The sequence below is a fragment of the Chiroxiphia lanceolata genome, chromosome 20 (assembly GCF_009829145.1).
Source record: "Chiroxiphia lanceolata isolate bChiLan1 chromosome 20, bChiLan1.pri, whole genome shotgun sequence".
Classification (NCBI taxonomy): Eukaryota; Metazoa; Chordata; class Aves; order Passeriformes; family Pipridae; genus Chiroxiphia; species Chiroxiphia lanceolata.
In genome coordinates this window covers 8,273,873-8,293,144 of record NC_045656.1, presented here as the reverse complement: position 1 = coordinate 8,293,144, position 19,272 = coordinate 8,273,873, and the positions used below count along the sequence as shown (strand labels likewise).

The 19,272-nt window shown below is 43.0% G+C and overlaps 1 protein-coding gene across 1 annotated transcript in view; it reads right to left on the bottom strand.

Annotated features, from left to right (window-relative positions):
- Window positions 1-3,240: 3,240 nt before the first annotated feature.
- The window catches only part of ULK2 (unc-51 like autophagy activating kinase 2), a 38,275-nt gene continuing 22,243 nt past the window's right edge, over window positions 3,241-19,272 (bottom strand). The window contains exons 16-28 of the mRNA XM_032707563.1: window positions 16,277-16,414; window positions 15,109-15,254; window positions 14,801-14,881; window positions 11,760-12,046; window positions 11,442-11,635; window positions 10,860-10,969; window positions 10,134-10,286; window positions 9,218-9,426; window positions 7,795-7,973; window positions 6,743-6,861; window positions 6,208-6,365; window positions 5,169-5,304; window positions 3,241-5,082 (exon numbers count right to left, since the gene is read on the bottom strand). Coding sequence (XP_032563454.1) covers window positions 5,015-5,082; window positions 5,169-5,304; window positions 6,208-6,365; window positions 6,743-6,861; window positions 7,795-7,973; window positions 9,218-9,426; window positions 10,134-10,286; window positions 10,860-10,969; window positions 11,442-11,635; window positions 11,760-12,046; window positions 14,801-14,881; window positions 15,109-15,254; window positions 16,277-16,414 — 1,978 coding nt within the window. The 3' untranslated portion in view covers window positions 3,241-5,014. The remainder of the gene's footprint in view (window positions 5,083-5,168; window positions 5,305-6,207; window positions 6,366-6,742; window positions 6,862-7,794; window positions 7,974-9,217; window positions 9,427-10,133; window positions 10,287-10,859; window positions 10,970-11,441; window positions 11,636-11,759; window positions 12,047-14,800; window positions 14,882-15,108; window positions 15,255-16,276; window positions 16,415-19,272) is intronic.

The following is a 19,272-nucleotide window of genomic DNA, read 5'->3' as shown; positions in this document are numbered from 1 at the left end:
TGCTACTGCAACCAGAGTAAAAGTCTGAGCTCTCAGTGTGATTATTACCTGGGGAAACAGTGCTGCAATGCACCAGCCCAGGATGTCAGCAGGAGCAGGGAGATGGATATTTACCTACATTTTCCACAGTGGCCATTCTCCAGAGCTTGTAAAATTCTCACCCTTCAGCCTGAGGGTTTTCATGTCACGACAGTGCTTCTTGTGCTTGGCATCACACATGGGAAGCAAACATCCCAGCTCCCAGTTATCCCAGTGGTCAGCAGGCTGGGGCTGTGCCACACTTCCACAGAAATGAGACAACATCCTGGGAGACAGTCCCTTTTGGTCCTTGTCAGGGACAACTTTCAGCCAGTTACGGACAAGAAACAAAGCTGAGGGTGTTTTAAGTGTTGCAAAATACTAGTTGAGTCTCCCTGGAGCAGCTGAGATTTCAGGGAAGTGTGGGATCTGGAGTGAGACAGAGGAGTACCCCAGACAGCACCTGTGAGACACGTGGTCTGCATGTGCTCCCCACGCCTGGGAGCTGGCAGTGTTCTCTATTTTTGTTCAGTCACTAAGAAACAACAAAGAGAACTATTTATGGGTAAATAATGGAACTCCACAGGAATCAGGAGGTGAGCAGTGCTGGGGGGGGTTCTAACCCCCAGGGCTGTACTTACAGCAACAAGAGAGGTTTTACTGAGCAGCTGAGCTCGAGACTCCCCTCCTCCCCTCGTTCCTTGAAGCCCTTGCTCCCCTTTTGGAGTCAATTAACTGCAATGAGACAGGCTTCTGCCCTGCTCTGGGGTTTGTGCTGGTCCTTGCCCTGCTCCCAAAAATCATCCAGCAGAGCCTGGGGAAGGAGGACTTTGGTTTGGAAGATAAGCTGTGCAGTATTTGGTTTCAAAAGTCCACCAAAACCCACGGCTAATCAATAAATATTTGTTTAGCTTGCACACCGTGCTCACAGAACTGTAAGTTTTCAGCTAGGCTGACAGTCCTCAATTTCTGCTTAAATGTCTGCCTAGCCTCAATTCCAAGTGTTTTCCAGAAGTCACAGAATCCTCCCAGTGGCACAAGATGGGCAGAAACAAAGCGCAAACAGCACTCAAGCGTAAAAGCGGGCACAGAAGATGAACAACAGGGAGAGGTTTTAAGGAACCTGCAGGAATAAATAGAGCTCAGTTCATTTATGGCATCACTTGTTTTGAAAGCTGTGGCTGATCTCAGAGTGGCAAGAAGGAGATACTGTGTCGTGCAGAGCCGTGGTCTGTGGGCTGCATTGTAGACATAGCTGGGGCCATGGAAAATGTGAAAAGCAACACAAAGAAACAATGGGAATGATTGGCACAAGGACTGCAACAAGACTCAACAGCCCCACTGGCACTCGGTTTGCTTTCAGGCAGAGAGGAGGGGGGAGCCTGCCGTGCACAAAAGCCTATTGAAAAGGTGTTTGTCCAAAGGAGCAGTGCCAAGGCTTAGTTCCACCGGGCTCCAGCTGACTTAGAGACCTCAGGAGAGGGGTTACCCGGATAGACTTCACTCCTCTGCAGAAAGGAGGAGCTATGGGAGCGCTCTGGAAAAAGCCACAGCCAGGGCTATGGCTCAGGTCGGACAGGGAAGTCCAGGATAAAAGGAGATTTGCTTAAAGACTTAAAAGGTGTCCTGGACAGTCAAAAAAAGATAGTAGCAAGCAGAGCTCAGAGCAGACATAAAAGTCAAGGATTAAAATTTAAATTAAAAAAAAAAAAGGAGAGGAAACAGGAAACAAAAAGGAGGTGGGTCACAAGTCAGGTCACAAGCCAGCCTATCTGAATTTCAAAGCCTCGACAAGCTTTGGAGGCAGCAGGATCCAGCTTTCCTTGCTCCAGACGAAAAGCAAGCTTCACTTTTGGGTGCAGCTGAGCACAGCACCACAGCAGTGTGAGTCACAAGTTATTGCCTCTGAACCCTGAGATGACACAGCAATACCTGGATGGAGCTGTACAAGCAAGTACCAAGAACCACGCAGAAGGTAGCAAGTCCCAGGAACAACTCACGCAGCAAAAATGCTTCTTGGAGTAACTTGTAGCATGTTAGTTGCAAGTCAAATTAACTACATTTCATTCTCTGCATCGGAGGAAGGGCTGAGAGTTCAACTTGCTTATAAAGAGCGGCAAATGTCAGAGTCAAAATGTGTTTTAGATTCCTGAGCTGACATTATGGAGAGAGAGGAACAAGTACAGAACATGGAGCTTGAGGAGAGCTGAACTAGAAAAGCACATCAAATATCTCCTTTCAAGTCCTATCTTTCAAAGGCTGGGGAAAAAAAAAAAAGCATTTGGTAAAAACAAGCACCTGCTGTTTAGCGCGGGGAGCCGGAGACAGAGGACAGCTTCAGGATCTTTGTGGAATGAGTTTATGCAGAAAGACAGGCCATGAACATTGGTCTCCTCCTCCTGAAAACAGCCAGCAAGAATGGCCCTTTTCTTCTCCTCCTCCTGTTTGTGCAGCTGGAGTCTTGCTGGCAAGAAGGGAAGGAGAATGAGCTTGAATCCTGAGAGGAAAAAAAAAGAAAACCAACAAAAACCTGTGAGTTCCTGGGAAAAGCAGCCTATCTCCTAGTCTTGTGCACTGAGGCTGTTGCTTTGTTCCTAGATTTGGGTTCAGACATGTCATTAGCATTCCCTGCTCACTCCTTCCTCATCCTCTTTATGTGCCAGCCACAATAATAAATTGGGAAAATTTTGATAGTGCAACTAAGAAATACAACAGCCACATTAGCAGCTACCACAGCACCACTCAGCTGGGGAGAGGGTATCAGCTCTAAGGTGAGCAAATCCCATTTTTGGTAAGCTGTGGATAGAAATTGTAACTTCCTGCCAGTTTTTGTCAATTAGCTCTGTATAGGCTGTTCTGGCAGCCCAGACAGCTCCTCTTTGCTAGAGGCAACAAATAAGCACCTTGTTGAAAGAACATACAGCTGTTACCCAGGATCCTACTTAGCATTTTCGTTTTCAAGCCCAAGTTAAGAAAAAAAAAAAAATTAAAAAAGAAAGAAGCAGGGTAAATTGTTTTCCTAAAGCCAGGGAAAACAAACTCGGGGACACCCTGTGCCAGAGCTATCCAGAGATAAGGAACTCAAGGATGCTGCCCCATCCTGCCCTGGTGGCAGCTCCAGCTGCTGAGGGGAACATTCAGCAACTGGTTTAACCAGCCAAGTACAGACTGTTCTCCCTGAATTTAACACCGTTGGTTACAGAGACACAGAAACTCAAGTTGTACCATAGAAACACTTCTAGTGTCAGTATTTATTTTTACCTTAATATACATTTATACAGGCCATAATAAAAAGGCTATTACGCAACAGTTCAGTGAGTTATTACCTAGTTCCAAGAATAATGCATGCAATTACAAAGGAGAGGTAGAAACACCGTATTAAAGACCTAAAAATACAAACATTATATAAACAAACACTTTCAAATTAACTGTTGGAATTTCATACAGATAAATAAGGTAAAAAGTACATTACTCTGTCAAAGTAAAGGAAACACATGGTTATCCGAACACTGAAACAATATTTTGATGTGTAAGCCCTGTACAACTTTGTCAAATAGTTCAGACCACTGTGTTTAAGAGGATTAAAATGATTTTGTCCTGGAGAATGGTTTATTCAAGTATTCAAGCAGTTGAGTAACAAAAAAGTCCCCAAAATAAAGTATAGGAACCATTTCCAGAGAAGCTGATCTGCCTAAATACTTTGCAAATCGCTGACCTGATGATCTCATGGGATGCTTGAAATGATAATGCCTATAAGGCGAAATGAAGCTTCCCACCTCTCCCCCAAAATGCACACAAAATAATCCTGATTTTTCACACACTCTATATGTAGAGATTCTACATCAATTTATCAGCATCTCAAACCGCAACATTATTTTCTGGGTATTTTTTTTTTTTTTTGCATGGTTCCTTGCAGAACCTTTCAGTTTACAGTATTTATTGTAATACTGCCCGAGAAACAAACTACAGAGAACTGTCATTACACCCCTAAAGACTGCAGGCATTAATGCACATTTTGCATGCACAACAAAAGATGCAACCAAATCTATATAAAAGCAAACAACCAGCAACTCAACATTGCTATTACTGAGAAAGTCCAGAGCAGTAGTTACTCAAGTATTAGACAAATAGGTATAAAATGGAAAGGTTCACATGAATACAAGTTTTTACAGTTTGTTTGAAAGTCTTCTAGAAGCTACATTTGAAATTCTGAAAAGAATTTTATGTACACTGAAATGAAATTCAGCCAAGTCCATTGTGCCTTCTTTCTCTAAATTTTTTTTTAATATAGTTCTTCAAAAATGAATATACAGTTGCTTTAGTAAATTAGTGCAAAACAAAATATTTTGGAAGAAGATCATCAAATTGTATCCACATCAGCTGAAAACCCCCTGGGGATTCTGCACAGATGGAGAGAATTTCTTCCATCACCACCTTTCCCCGTGTAAGAGCGCGCTCTTTCCATCCCTTCATATCACAACCTGAGCCATGTTTACAACAGGTGAGCTCCAATACAAGGCAGCTTAGCCCCAAAAGCTTCAAGCAGCACTTGCACGTGGTTAGGGTTTCCCAAATTCACTCAGCCACATTTTACTGACAGCTTAAAAACCTCTCGAGGGAATCTTCTGAGGGAAGTGTCTTTTTGTACCTGATGCAGAAGGATCCACTCTCTTAAAAACCTCATGAGGAAAAAAAGACAAACCCTGATCGTTCAAGTTCAAAGCACACGTACAAGGATCAGTTTGAAATGTGAAGAGAGATTCTTTTAAATTCTGTTGCTAGGAAGGAAAAGGAGCTGCTGGATCGGTAAGGCAAGTGTACTTTTGGAATTTCTCCTCTTTGAATATGCTGCTGTTTCTTTGGTAGTCACCACAGAAATGTAAGAATCATCTTCCACATGGGGCAGAACAAGGACAACAATGAAGCTGTAGTGAAAAAAGTGCAGTATCACTGATGTGGTCCCTTATGTTCACACCATCTGGTCCTCAGGATATTCCTACTGCTCGTACACAGCCACTGTGCTGTAGCAGAGTGCAGAAAGCCTTCGCTCGATGCTGGATTTATCTGCAGACAGAGGGACACAACAGGTGATGACCAGTGTTGTTTTACAATCAACTCCATGTAACTGTCAGTATTCAATATGAACTTACACTTGTGTACATTTTCTATATCTGCAGGGTCTTGCAGTATTTTAGTCAGTCCCTCCAGCAGCAAGGCTGCCTTGTGGTATCGATATGTGATATCTTCAGTTTGCTGAAACATCTCATCCAGAGCCGCCGACTGCACCTGGAATCAGTCAGGAGGTTCAGTTACATAAACTGCATTAGGCAAGTGATGAAATGAAAAATTCGGAATTGATGATCTAAAAGTGTCCGTAGGAAAATATTTCTGAGCCTTAATTTAGCTGATGTGTTTTTATAACTGAGACAACAAAATTAAGTAGGAACTACACGGTCTCTACGGTCCTTTCCAATCCAGGATTTTCTGTGATTCCAAGTCTGAGAGGATATAGCACCTGTGCTGTGAGAATATTCTGCACATAAAAGCTATGAAAGCACTTTCTGATCTTTTGTGTTTCCATGTGTTACAACAACAAATGAATAAATATGCTTGTTCTTATACCTATGTTGTCTTGTAAAGAAGCCAAATTAATTGTGCACAACTACACCGTTATCAGGGTTAAGCACAGTATTTGCCACAATCTTTTGTGTGACACTGATGTTAAAAAGAATTCCCTCTCATCCAAAAAGCAGTTAAGTTTCCTGTACAGTCACTGCACCTGCAGACAGAAACATGAAGTAATGAAAAAGTTTCCACATGTTTGCTACTATTTTTGCTCTGTATGAACAGACTGATGTTCAGATTGACCTGGTAGATTGATTGAAGCTACTCCTATGCTTTAGTGAGCCTTCCTGGGTGAGACTTGAGCACACAGGGCTGTGTGGTTTAGGAGTACATTTCCTAGTGCTTATGTTCCAAATGTGCTGATGTAGGGGAAACATGCCTGTGGAATAGTATCTGCCAGGAACTTTAGCCACAGTTAGGGCAGGGCAGGAAAGAGAACAAAACACTAACAAAAATTACCATAAACAGAATTCTGTAAACATACATTCTGTTTTCTGGTTGGGTGGAAGAGGGATGTGAGATGATGAAACAATTCCTATAGTTTAGGTAAAATGAGTGACCTACCATTTCCACAGCACAGTTGTAGATGAGTTTCTCTGCAGTTACACTGTTGATTTCATCAATGAACCTTTGCTTGTCCGAAAAGAAACGATTCAACTTTTCAGTCAGCTTCTTGCACATGCCAATACAGAATTTGTATCTCTCATTGAGGCTTTTCACAACTGGAAGAAAGGTAAGAAGACATTAAAAAAAAAACAACAAACCAAACCAAATCAAACGAACAACATAGCCTAAGTTCAGCTTTGCTCAGCACTGCCAAACCAAATTTGTTTAAACTTGTGCTTTTAATGTTTATTTACTCCACCCCTTCTATGACTTGACTATATATCAAACAACTTCCATTTCAAGTCAATAACTGCCCATTCCCTAACAGTTTCTGGCTGTATCTTTGTTTACTATCAGAATTGTGCAATTGTACATATCTTCAGTTCTCTGGTACAGAAGAAAAACACACAAATGTTGCAACTGAAACTCTTCTGAGTGATGCATCAGCAAAGAAAATTCACAAGCGAAGCAAATCAGATGACGTTGCCTCTACCTTGCTTAACAGCAGTGGATGGGTTCAGTTTCCCCGATTTGACCTGTGCTTTGGCAAGATGGAGAGAAGATGCCAGTAACTGGGCAGCTTTCATATACAACACCAGCTGCTCCACTTGTCTAGGGAGAGGGAGGAAAAAAAAATAATAATAATTATGCATCAAAACACCTTTCTGGAACACATTCGAGCCATAGGCAGACACCACTTTTTAATCACAACCCTCCACAGGACCCAGCAACAGCAGAAAAGGAAGACAGATGTTTAAAATGCAACTCCACCCCTCCCTTCCCTTCCCTTCACAAACACTCTGTCACGGGTTGAGGGGACATCTGCTCATCTAGTAGCTGCAGCAGCAAATACAAACTGCTTTACTGCAGACATTTTAAAAAGCAACACTTATTTGTGGGGACTCACTGCCCGAGGTCAACATCTCACCACAAGTGACTGGGTGTACTTTTCTCACAGTGTCATTTCCTATGCCCCTGGAATTCTCAGTTGTGAGAAGCAAACGCTTTGCAGGTTTTTTTTGGTGGGTTTTATTTTATTTTTTTTCAGGAAGAAGGCAGGAAGTGGAACTGCCCTTTCTCACCACTCCAAATTTCTCGTATTTCTCCTTGCTTTTGATTTTGTGTTAAGGCTGTTGTTCAACTGAAAAAACAGTGAAATTTGGACACTCCTTCCCCCTTCCCAACCTCCACCTCAGTCCTACTGCCTCAGTCAACAGGAAGGGATGAGGGCTCAGATCTGACAGAAGCTGGTGCACAAGTTTCTACGCTTAGAAAGGCGCTGCTGCACCTCAAACCTGAACTCCTCACCACTCTCCCCAGCCTATGTGGCAGACCAGAAAACACTGATCGTTTATTTGTCTGCTAGCAAACATCTCCCCGTCATTTGCTGTTTTCTGATCTGTCTTCAGCTGTTAAAAAATCCGTTCCTATAAAGATTCTATACAGCAAATCAAGTGCCCCCAACTAAAAGGGCACGGTTTCAACACACATTTGATGTGTTCAGTCTTGGCTAATTCTCCTGATCCTGTCTGACCACAAACTCACCCCCACTCTTTGCTGAGCTGGCTGATCTGATCAACAACGATGCTCTCTTGGATTTGGTACAGCGACACAGCAGAAGTGCACAGGTCTGGGTTTCCTCCCCGCACTGCCGTCAGATCCAGAACACATTCTGTAAATGTCAGCATCATGTTTAGATGACGCAGTGTGTCTGTGTGTTCTCTCTGCCAGAGGGGGAGATGACAACAGTTTAACCATTGTAAGCCACCAGGCACGGTTAAAACTCCTGCTAATCGTTTGAGGATTTATTGCTATGTCAGTTCTGTGCAGCAATCACATCGTGGTAGAGGCAGCACTGAGGACTGCAGGACCAAATGGGTCCGATCAGACCAACAGATTCTCTCTCTGTTAATGAATTCAAGATACTGTAGCTTATACTTAAGATTCTTTCAACAAAGCCAAAGGAACTGGTACATGGAGTTCTATGTTTGTTGAAACCTGAAGAACTAAAGGAACCAAAGTGGACATCTCAGCAACACAAAAGTATGCTTGGCACTTGTATGAGGAGCCAGGAGTAACATTTGTCTTTTATTACGTAATAGACTTGATAACTACAAAAGAACAAGCTAGAGCTTCATACTTAATCTCCTTCACTCTAATTTACAATTAGTTCTAAAATTATATTGTGTAAAAAGGTGGCTGTTGCCAAAGTTTACAATTTAGACTAAACAATTCCAACTGGAGCTAACAACTCATTCCTGCTTGGTGAGTAAAGCTGACACTACATGCATAGTCTCTGCTAAAAAAAAAGTTAGCCTTCAAAACTAACCAAACATATCTTAGCAATATTTATAAGACTTTCATTAGTAATGTAGGTCTAAATACACTTTAAACTCCATCTGTGGGAAGAATACAACATACTGTCTATATGTTATAACATATAGATTAGATCATACAGAGACCCAAAAACCTTCCAGCAAGATGTGAATCAGAAAACAGAACAGCAATCTGTCTTGAGAAATGTACAGCCCAAGGATAGTGTTCTGGTGACAGACCACCTCAATTTGTGTTTTTAAAGTGTCACTCCCCCACACATTTTAAGAAATGTAGGACATTCTTCCCACAAGTAGGATTTAACGTCATCCCCTGACTGTGAAGAATCATTTAAACGCCCAGAGGGGCGTTGCTACTGTCAGCACCCACGTCCAGAGAGCTGGCATTAAACAGAGGCTCTGGTGGACAAAAGCAGTCATGTTCCTCTGATTACCTGCTCAAACACATGAAACACCAGGAACAACTACCATAGAGAACCTGGTCACGATACAGGAATATTTTCAAGATCTTAAAACAGGAGCAGGCGAGACAGCGAAGCGGAAACTACGGAGCGCACGGAGCAGTCCTGGTTTTGCCACACCTCTGTCTTAGCAACATTATATGTCATAAAACATTAAATTATTTTTATTTATACCTCCATTAACGTTTCCTCAGGCAACTCTGGAGCTTCAAAAGTGATAAAGCCCTCTAGGCTGGGAGGCGAAGTACCATAAGGCATGTACTTCAGACTCGGAGCCGCCTCGGCCCCCGGAGGAGAAGAGCCCATATAAATACCAGGAGGAGAGCCCATATATACACGGCCACTAGTGGAGCAGAGGGACCCTCCAGAACTGTTTGATCCAACTACAAGAAAAATAACACACAGATTCAGTCTAAAAGGCTGTCCCACAGGATGACAGCAAGTGACAGATGAGGAGTCATCCCAGATTCCCCTTGGGAGGCTCTCCTCGTTGCTCCTTGCATTGCCCAGTAGAGAATGCAAAGGCTACACCGTAAGGAACTGTGACAACTCATAACACAGATTCTGGGATAGGGCTGACAAGGGTTACAAGGCAGAGAGCCCAACAGTGCAGCCCAAAGGTTGTACTGTAGGTCACAGCAGCACATTGCTGCAGAGTCCTGCTTGCCCTGAGCACATGAAGGCCTTAACCTTGAGATCTTTGATATTTGGCAGCACAGCTGACACATGCCAAAATGCAGTCAGCTCCCACCCTTTGTGTGCTGTCTCAGGGACAGTGCACATGAACAGCCAAAAATCAGAATTCTAATTTTTCCTCTCCACCTTTGTCACAGAGTTTATAGTCCCTGTGGTGGAGTAAAGCTGTGGACACAGGAGGTTACACACTGCTGTACTGTAAATCTGTGCACCTGACCCTCTTTAGGAGGGGAAAGGCAGAAACCATCTGATATTAATCTCCACTTTACAGAGCACTTTTACTGTATGGCCTGGAGGACCTGTGCAAGGCAGCAATCAGCTTACCAGCCCAAGAAGTGGACAAGCCTAAATGCTGTGTTTGAGAACAGTCCACAGCTGTCAGGGAAAGCCTTACCTGAGGTGGTTCTTGTTCTGAGGACCATATGGGTGCAGGTAGGAGGGGTGGCACTGCTGGGAGGGGACCCCACAGTGAACATGACAGCCCGAGAACTTGCCCCGCTTCCCATGGACGGAGTGGCCATTGCAATTCCATAGGCTCCTGCTGGAGCTGGAAGAGAAGATTTCAGCAAGTTAGTCCCTATTACATGTAATCACACCAGTAAGTAATTATATGCAGCAAATTGGAGCACTGCAACACAACATGGTTTGATGTAGATCCAAGACCTGGACTAGTTAAAATTTCTGACAGGAAATAAAACAAGCTGAGTGGATATTCTTGGTGATACACAAGAATAGTCAAGTTTACAGTTTAAAAAAAAAGATGCAGAATTACATAAACTGGCTGTCCTATGAAATCAGAGTGGAATTAAGAAATGAAACAGCCACAAATATTGAAACAAAAATAAAAGTAAATCAGAAAAACACAAACCTCTCCAGCCACTACAGGCAATCGAGATATTTCTGTGTTTAGCACAGAAATAGATATTTTCCTGTCTCAGTTATTTTTAAAGCTATGCTAAAAAAATGGAACAAGTCCCCTAAAGATTAAAAAAGCCTTCTGTGCTGAGGCTAAAAATTGTCAGAACCAGTCACTGAAGTTGGAAGCAGAACTGTATCTAGTTGGCACTCCATAAAAACCCGAGCACATGAGACAGCTTGGATATATCCCTCTGATCCTCACCTGTATCCATCGGCCGCTCTGTATTCAGGCTGTCTGTACTGCCCTGGTATAACTGGCCCCCAAGGGTAGTCTTTACCTGTTGATCTGACAGCTTCCCAGTACTAACAGACCTGGATAGGAAAACATAAAAATTCCCAAAAAAGTCATTCAGTAAGATCATCCAACTTGCAACTAAGGATGACTTGGTACTATAGAGAATTTTTCAACAGAAGTAGAGCAAGTATTGAACTCTTGCTGTTTATCAGGGATCTACTAAAATAGAGCTAACCACAAAAACAAAGAGACCTTTTTCTCTTAAAAACTTACGTTGCAAATTTTGTTGTAGATATTTTCAAGCAAAAAACTGAACAGGCTTTATACAGAGGCAATGAAATTCCAGATTCACACAATCAAAACAAAAGGGAAGCAGACAGCAACACAAAGTGCTGCAGGAAGTCCCTGCTATATTTATAACCCAGTACAAAATGTTTCTGTAGCACACAGCAAACCTCAGCACCCCCTCACAGCTCACTGTCGTGCAGGGCGTGTTCTCCTGCCCATTAACCCCCCGGTGTGCCAGGTTACAAACACTGTGGTGCCCACCTGCCGAAGGTAGTTTTGCTGTGCTGTTCTCCTGCCTGTTTGTCAGCTCCCTGGGTCGAGTGGAAGTGTGTGAAATCTCTTGGGTCAGCGATATCTTTAGGCTGCAGCGGGGTTTCGGCCAAGCCCTGGCGATTCGCCAGGGCCAGCAAGTTCGAGGACGCTTGAGTTTTGGGTATTTTGAAAGGAGCTGTTGCCTTAAAGAATCAAGAGCAAGAACACCAAACATCAAGAACAAAAAACCCCAAAATATTCTCGGGAATGGTTTAAGGCAATGTGTTACCACTTCACACTTGACTGACAAGAGCAAACTTAACAAACCTTGGTGGGAGAGCCGATGATTGTTGGTAGTGGGGTTTTGAACAGCCAGTCTGAGCTCCTGGGTGAGGATCCCATGTGTTTGGTAGGTGATGTTCCCAGGCTACCTGGCCTGCTTGGTTGTGGAGAATGGCTGTATCCATACCCAGCATAGGATGGGCACACTGGGTCCGAGTGCTGCTTTCTGAGCTTCTGCTTGTTTTGGTAAATATCTGTGAGAGTAGGAGCACTCTGCAACCTCGCTCCCATCAGAAGCGACTGTGGAGATTGAGAAGGCGGTATTGGAGAACCTGTGGGGATGAGAAACAAAGTAAAATTCTGCTTACAGTGCTTGGAAAATGTACTGATAAAGCCCAAAATTCCAGAGAACGACATTAAACTGAAAGGAGTTGCAGTTGGGACTGCAAATATTGAGATATGTTTGATCATTAGCTCACTGGATGGCAAGGAGACTGGATTTAGCCCATGGATTATTTAGACTAAGGCTACAGTACACTGATGAGAAGTTTAAGCTGCCAAATAGGCAAGATTTCAGGGTGACAGCTGTACTGGCAGCTGCAGTACATCTGGCAACCTGCATCAAGACAAATAACGTGGTTGGATTCAGCAGGAATGGCATAACCAACACTGAAATTCCAAGTGCAGCAGCCAAGACTCTTGGTTGAATAGATGTTCTCAAGCCCTGGAATGATATTCTTGCAAACAAGTGCATGAATACAACATTGCATGTTAATGACTTGTTTTGTGTGCAACGACTTCATTTGCAGACACAAAGGCAGCTCATGTTCCTGCAGGAAAACTGGGTACTAAAGAGAACCAAAATATCCAGATGGAACAGTTTGGGATCACTGCTTTGGACAGTCATTTGCTTTTTAGTCTGTCAGACTTTTTCAAAAGCTTGCAAAGGAAGCCCACACTTAGGTAGGAGTGTGAAGTTTCTCCTACAGCAAATGGAAATGGAAGAGCTGCAAGTTGTCATTTAATCAGAGGGCTTTGGGGAAATATCTCTTATAAACATCTCACCTACTCAAAGGTGCCCTTCCTCTTTCAAAATAAGGAACCTGAAATGTGATGAAACGGTCTGTTCCTTGTATTTGTTTTTATGTCTCATGATAAGGAATTGGGCAAGGTTACAAATAGTACATGATACTTCAGCTTTATTGCCACAGCTTCCAAGAGAAAATGCCTGTCTGTAACCTCAAAGAACTGACAATTTCACTCATGCTTTTAAAAAAAAAAAAAAAAAAAGAAAGAAACAGAGTAAAATTGAAAATGAATCATAAAACTAGAGAGGGTTTTTAAAAGCTGGCCATGACAATCTTCTGAGATAAGCTCCATTTCATAAATGTATGGTCCAAAAAACCATCACAAACTTCTTGCAGTTTGCTCAGTGAAGTGCCCAGCAGTTAAGACACCTCTTTGAACCTTCTCAAGCCTATGCTTTTGCTAGTTAGGTTTTGAATATGAGCTACTTTGTCTTGATTTCATTCCACCCCATTAAGCAGAATGTTTTAGAACAGCCTGTCTGCCTGCAGCTCTAGCAGAGGGATTGAGTCTAGTTCTCATTAACTTTCCAGCCAAGAATTCGCTTGCCTGAAATCCCTCTGCTCATCTGTCTCACAGCACTGACAGCCCTCACCTGTCGTTTCAGAATCAGTCTTAAACCTCACTGGTTACTGTTCTAGTGCTGTTGCTACCCCAGGGAAAGCTTCTGAATTAGAAGTGTGTCCTCTGCTGCCACTGGCAGGAAGAACAGCTCAATTAGTTCAGAAGCTACATTACAACAGAATCTTCAGTCCTTAGATAAGTCCCAGCACAGATGACCTCACCTCACCCAAAGCAGAAGACTGCTTCCCATACCCACTTAAGTGCTGAGAAACAGGCTCGCTGCCATTTGTGGTATTTTACAAATAGAAATACCACAGCAGTCATTTGAAACGAAGAAACAAAGTCAAGTAGGAAAAGAATGCAGAAAACACGTGAAGAAATGAAACATTAAAAACCCTTACAGCCATAAAGGCAGTGTTGTGGTATGTTACAAGTACAAGGCAGTTTGATACTGGCAAAAGGCACTAGACCAAGAGCCCTACAAAACTCTATCCAAAGAGAAGTTGCAACAAGAAAGCCATACACAGGGCTTTGTGTTCTCTTCACACACCCCCTTTTCACTTTTTAAGAGAAGATACTATTTCAAATCTAAGGATCCACTCATTCCTTTTGTTGAGCCTGCCAATGGCATAGCAATTATGAAGGCACATCATAGAACTTATTCCATATGGATGAAACCATTCCCAGACACGGCTACTCCAAGAAATGAAGGCTCTATCATCTCCAGATGATTTTGGAAAGTGTTTAAATAGGGGAAAGACTCACAATACCATTTCAACATCACATCTTAGAAAGTCAAAGAAGAAAATGCACCCAAAATGTGCACAGAGCAAAAGAATATGTTGCTGAATTGCATATTCTTTTGCCCAATCCTTCTGGCATTACAGTGCAATTCCATCTTTAACAATCTCAGAACATCTCCAAGTCCTATTTCTTCCTGATCTTTTTTTCCTGCTGGCATGCCATCATAATTTATGACTTGCAAAGCTCAGTGACTGCTTAGCAACACTAACACCAGATCTCAGCTGACTTCCTAAGGGAATGATGAAAACGTGTTGCACACTGTACACTGGCAGTTCTTCCTCCCTTTTCGGAGAACTGGCATGACAGAGCTGGTCTATCAAGACCAGATTCTGAGAAGCACTTTACTACCATTCATTATAAACCATCCCTGTTTAAACACAGTCTTCATCAGAGTTGCTTTCTCATTCTGAGAAAAAGAAACTTCAGTCGCTCTCTTACTGAGTAGGGAACTAGTTGTGGGAAAAGGTGTCACACAGTCCACAACTGGGCTGTTTCCACAAAAACCTCAGTGCATCACTAACTCAGTGTCTCCTATTAACCTTACTAATGTGTGTTGGCTGTCCTTCCTCTTCACGAGACACTCTAGCAGCTCTATCAAAATAGCACTGGTTGCATTGTCCAGAGTCACCCACCTGAGAAGTTTCTACTCCTTGATTCATGTCCTTGAAGTTGTCCACAACAACAGTGTCCAAGCTGCTCAGGTATGGTTCCAACTATGCAAACAAAACCAAAATGTGAATTTATACTTCACCTACATGTGAAGGTAAAGCAAGTGAAAACCTAGTTAGTTTACTGCTGTGAGTAATTTAACAGAAATGATTTCTGCACATGTGACCTAGTTGGGCAGATTGTGGTTTAAGGTCGTCTCAAGCAAGATGGAGCATTCTGAATTACTGTTCCAGATACAGCTTTACTAATTGCTAAGAATTTATGGGCTTACCTAGTGGTGAAGGAGAATATGGCCTGGAAGATCCTGTGGATAACCTGCGCCCAACCCCCTGGGCAGTGTCAGCTGGCACTGGAGAGCACGAGCCCATCTTCATGAACCCCATTGGGCTGGTGTTGGAGCGCCTCACAACTCCAGCTCTGCAAGGGGAAAAGAATGGTTACACACATGGTCCTTGAGACAAGCTTCAGAATCCCCTGAGGAGAATGATCAGTTAAAGAAAATACTGATGTTTAAAAGAGGAAGCTTAGATGTTGAAGCTTATTAACCTAATAACTTAAGCTAAGCTTCCTGTAATGAAAATAATCGAGTTTTAATTCCTTTTGTTCAGATAGACTTTTTAACTTTCAGTGCCATAATAATCTGTTAACTAGAGAACATTAAAACAGTACACTCTAAACTTGATCATCAAATTTTTAATTTCCCAATCAAGTGAAATGTATTGCTGCAAATGCCCATTTTTAAATCAGCAAAGATTCATATTGGGTCTGGGGTACAGGTCAGAGAACTGTACACAGAACAAACTGAAAACAGATTGTTTAAGGGAAAGGCCTTTCCCTGAGAGTAGCAACTATCATAAAATTGGAGATCCTGAATAAAAATGCAAGAAACTCTGGGGTTTGTTTTTGTAAAGATCTCCAGAGTTCTGAGTAGCCTGTTTATGAGACTTTGACCTTCACCATCCCGACCCTGTAGACCACAAGGCAGAGAATAAGCCTGGCTCACTAGAGCTTTGTAACAAAACAAGCTGGCTAACTGGCATGCCAAAAATTGTTTCCTTGATATTCTACAGAACAAAGCATTCATCTCATCATTACATGTGTGAAAACAAAACATAACTTATTGCTGACATTCTAATTTATGATGTAATGCCATGCAATGCACAAAGAGGAATAAAAAAGCAAGACTTCATCTTTTTACCTTCTTGTTTTGCATTTGAGCGAAAGAACAAGCTCATTTTGTTTTCATGGCATATTTCGAGTAGCCATCCAACAATCTTGAGATTGTGAGGGACTATTATTTGTTATCATTGAAACGTCTCTTTAGTGTGTTTTTGTGCAGAAAAAAAAAAAAAATTACATCAGCAAGAAGGCACGGACATCTGCCAGGGCAGAGACACAAACCAGAACCAAGAGGAAGGAGTTAAAAAGCCCAGACTGACCTCGGTGATCCGTGGGGGTTGGACACGGGGCTGGCAGTAGAGGAGAGGTTCTGCTCTATGCGCTGGTAATTCCGGAGCTGGGTGGGAACCGGGATAGGCGCCGTCTCGCTGCGGGGGGACACCGAAGGCTGACAGTGCCTGAAGGGGTGGAGACAGGAGATGAATACAGGGAGACAGCTCTCTCTCAGAATTGTACCACCGTAGAAATCTCAAGAAAAATCTAGGAAAAAGGCAAACAAACTTCTTCTGCGCTCCCTGGGCGCACTGTGATCTCGGCTTGTCCTAAATACTGCGCTGCAGTACCGTGCGGAGGAAGATCAGGAACTGTTCACTGCCACCTGCCTCTCCCACACTGGCTGGGATCAATTGGAGCCGGGAGTGCAGTACGGGCTGGAACCCTCCGTCACGCCCCACAGCGATCCCCAGATCCCTCTGACTGCCTGCCAGCTCCGCTCTGTGTTTACCACACTTCAAAATAGCGTTCTAGGAAAACCCACTGCGCCAGGAACAGGAAGTTCAGCAGCAGGGCTGGAATGTGGACAAAAGCCACTGAAGCACAGTGCGAGATATCCCCAGAGACACCGTGAACTTGCGAAAGGAAAACACGTTATGTAACCAAGCCCCGACAAAAGGGCCAAAACCACACACCTGAACATTAATCCACAGAGTCCAAGTGCAGATCAGCACAACCCAAGTTCAGCTGCAGTGGCAGTGACTGGGATCACCTCAGTGTGCTGCCTGATAAGGGGCTCGAACCACTGCGTGTAATCAGTTACCAACAGTTTTAAAGGAAGACAGAATTCAACGGAAAGAATTTCAAACAAATAGCCTTTTTCAAAGATAATGAGTTTAGTATCTGGTGCTTTATTGACCGTGTCTTCAAAGAAAAGAGTACATATTCTTAGAAGAAATGTGAAAAAAATTCTAGAAGACAAGCAGTTACAGCACTCACCACACAGCTACAGCTGAACAGAAATCTGGGTTTCTGACTATTTGTCCTATTATTTTTGCTACCTCTAAGAATGAAATATTACTTCCTAGTATGCACAGAACATCCTTAGCAAAAGAAAGGTTGTCCTTCTATTGCCACCCAGTTTCTGGATACCACAGAGCAATTTGGAAGTGGGCTGTGGGCACACAGTCAGCAGAAAGCCTGAAGGCTTCCAGGCAAGGAGAAGGTCTCACAAGTGGAAACCATATGAAGGCTGTGGGCAACCTGCCATGACTAACACAGCACACTGAGGGTGCACAGGGAGGCTCCTGAGGCTGGACCCCCAGGAGAGGGGAACCAGATGTCAATTAAAGTGTGGCGGTGACGCTGAGGAGACCACAAAGGCACTTCAACTTTAAAGACCTCAGCATGGAAAATGCCTTCCCCTGCTCTCCCACAGCCCTGCAGGTATGTTCCAAGCAAGCTCCTGAGCCATGAGCTAACTGGAGGCAGCAGTGCTGGGAGGCACAGCCCCATCAGGGCTCTCCAGCTCAGCCTCAAAGCTCAGCTCTGGTCAGGCATCCTCCAGTCTGATGTGGTTTGTTACCAGTTAGAGAAAATGCAATACAGATGTGTGCAGAGCTGCATGCAAATCTTGTTTCTCTGAGATCCAGAGAATAAAATTAGCAATAAACCACAGGAGAGTGAACCACCTCGACCTACTCTGCCCATTCTGGCTGGAGACTGAGAAGTGCAACAGCTTCTTCTGTGTGACATAAAGCAGCATAACTATAAGTACAATTCACTCAGTTTGATCAGCTAACCAGAAAAATTCACTGTCACAGGTCATAACCTTTTGTAAAAAAAAAAAAAATAAAAATCCCCAAGCCACAAAAACAAGAACCCTCCTCAGGAAATAAAAAACCAAAACCCCAAACTAAACTCTGCTTTCTTCAGACCATGCCCCAAGCAGCCCTGAATTCAATTACTGAATTTGCTCAACCAATAATTAAATCAAACTATTATAGTACAAACACAGAGTGTGAACAGTAGGCACCTGTTTCCAATCATGTGACCATTTAGCTCTTAACTTACTAATGTACAGATAACACAACTGGCATATTTTCATAAAACCTGTAACTCTTCAAATTCTGCCTGACACAATGTAAAACAGGAAATTACAGTGTACTTACAATACACTGTACATGGCCAACTCAGAGCAAATGGATCTTTACAAACCCCATTATCTGCCCTTAAACATGAACAGTAAGACTAAAAGCTGTACTGGCAGCCCCGTGTCAGCAGATTTCACAAACTGCACAAAGATCAGCACAAAGTAGCAAACTTTTCTTGTGACAAGCGTTTCTAAACAAATAATGCTGACTTGCAGCCCTCCAGTATTGGCATAAGCCAAAAATACACCCAACACAATCGCTTTATTCCCCAGTTAGCCACTCATCCTCCCTCTGTACTGAAAACATTATGAAATGCATCACTTGATCAAATGACACATCTAACCCTTCTGTTTAGATATTACATGAGTAGTTAAACACCATGATTAAGTTTTACATTTTCCAATATAATACAGGAAAGAGTGCAGGCACCACTGATGAAAATCAGTTCTATGTCAAGCAAGCAGAAACTTAAGCCCACAGTCATGTGGAAGAAAGGGGACTAATTACCAGTCCTGCTGATGGAAAACCTGCAGTGTATGTTTAGCTCTTTCATGTGACTTCTTTGGTATCTTGTGAGACATAAATATGAAGTTCACAGTAATCACTTGCACAAAAGCCACACCCAGTGACCAGAGACAAGCCAAGCCAGCCACGAGACACAAATCCACAGCAATCTGGGCTTTCAAAGTTCCTCTTCTCTTACAACTACTTCTTAAAATACATCTGCATTCAACATTTGGACTCACTAAACAAAGACTGTGCTGTGCTTCATACCACCAAAGAAGACGAGTCAGTTATGTCTCTGAAGTTTCTGCTTTTAAACTCAGCTCAAAATTTAAACAAACTCACTTTCCTTAAGGAAATCTTTTGGGGATGCACCAGAGATTGCA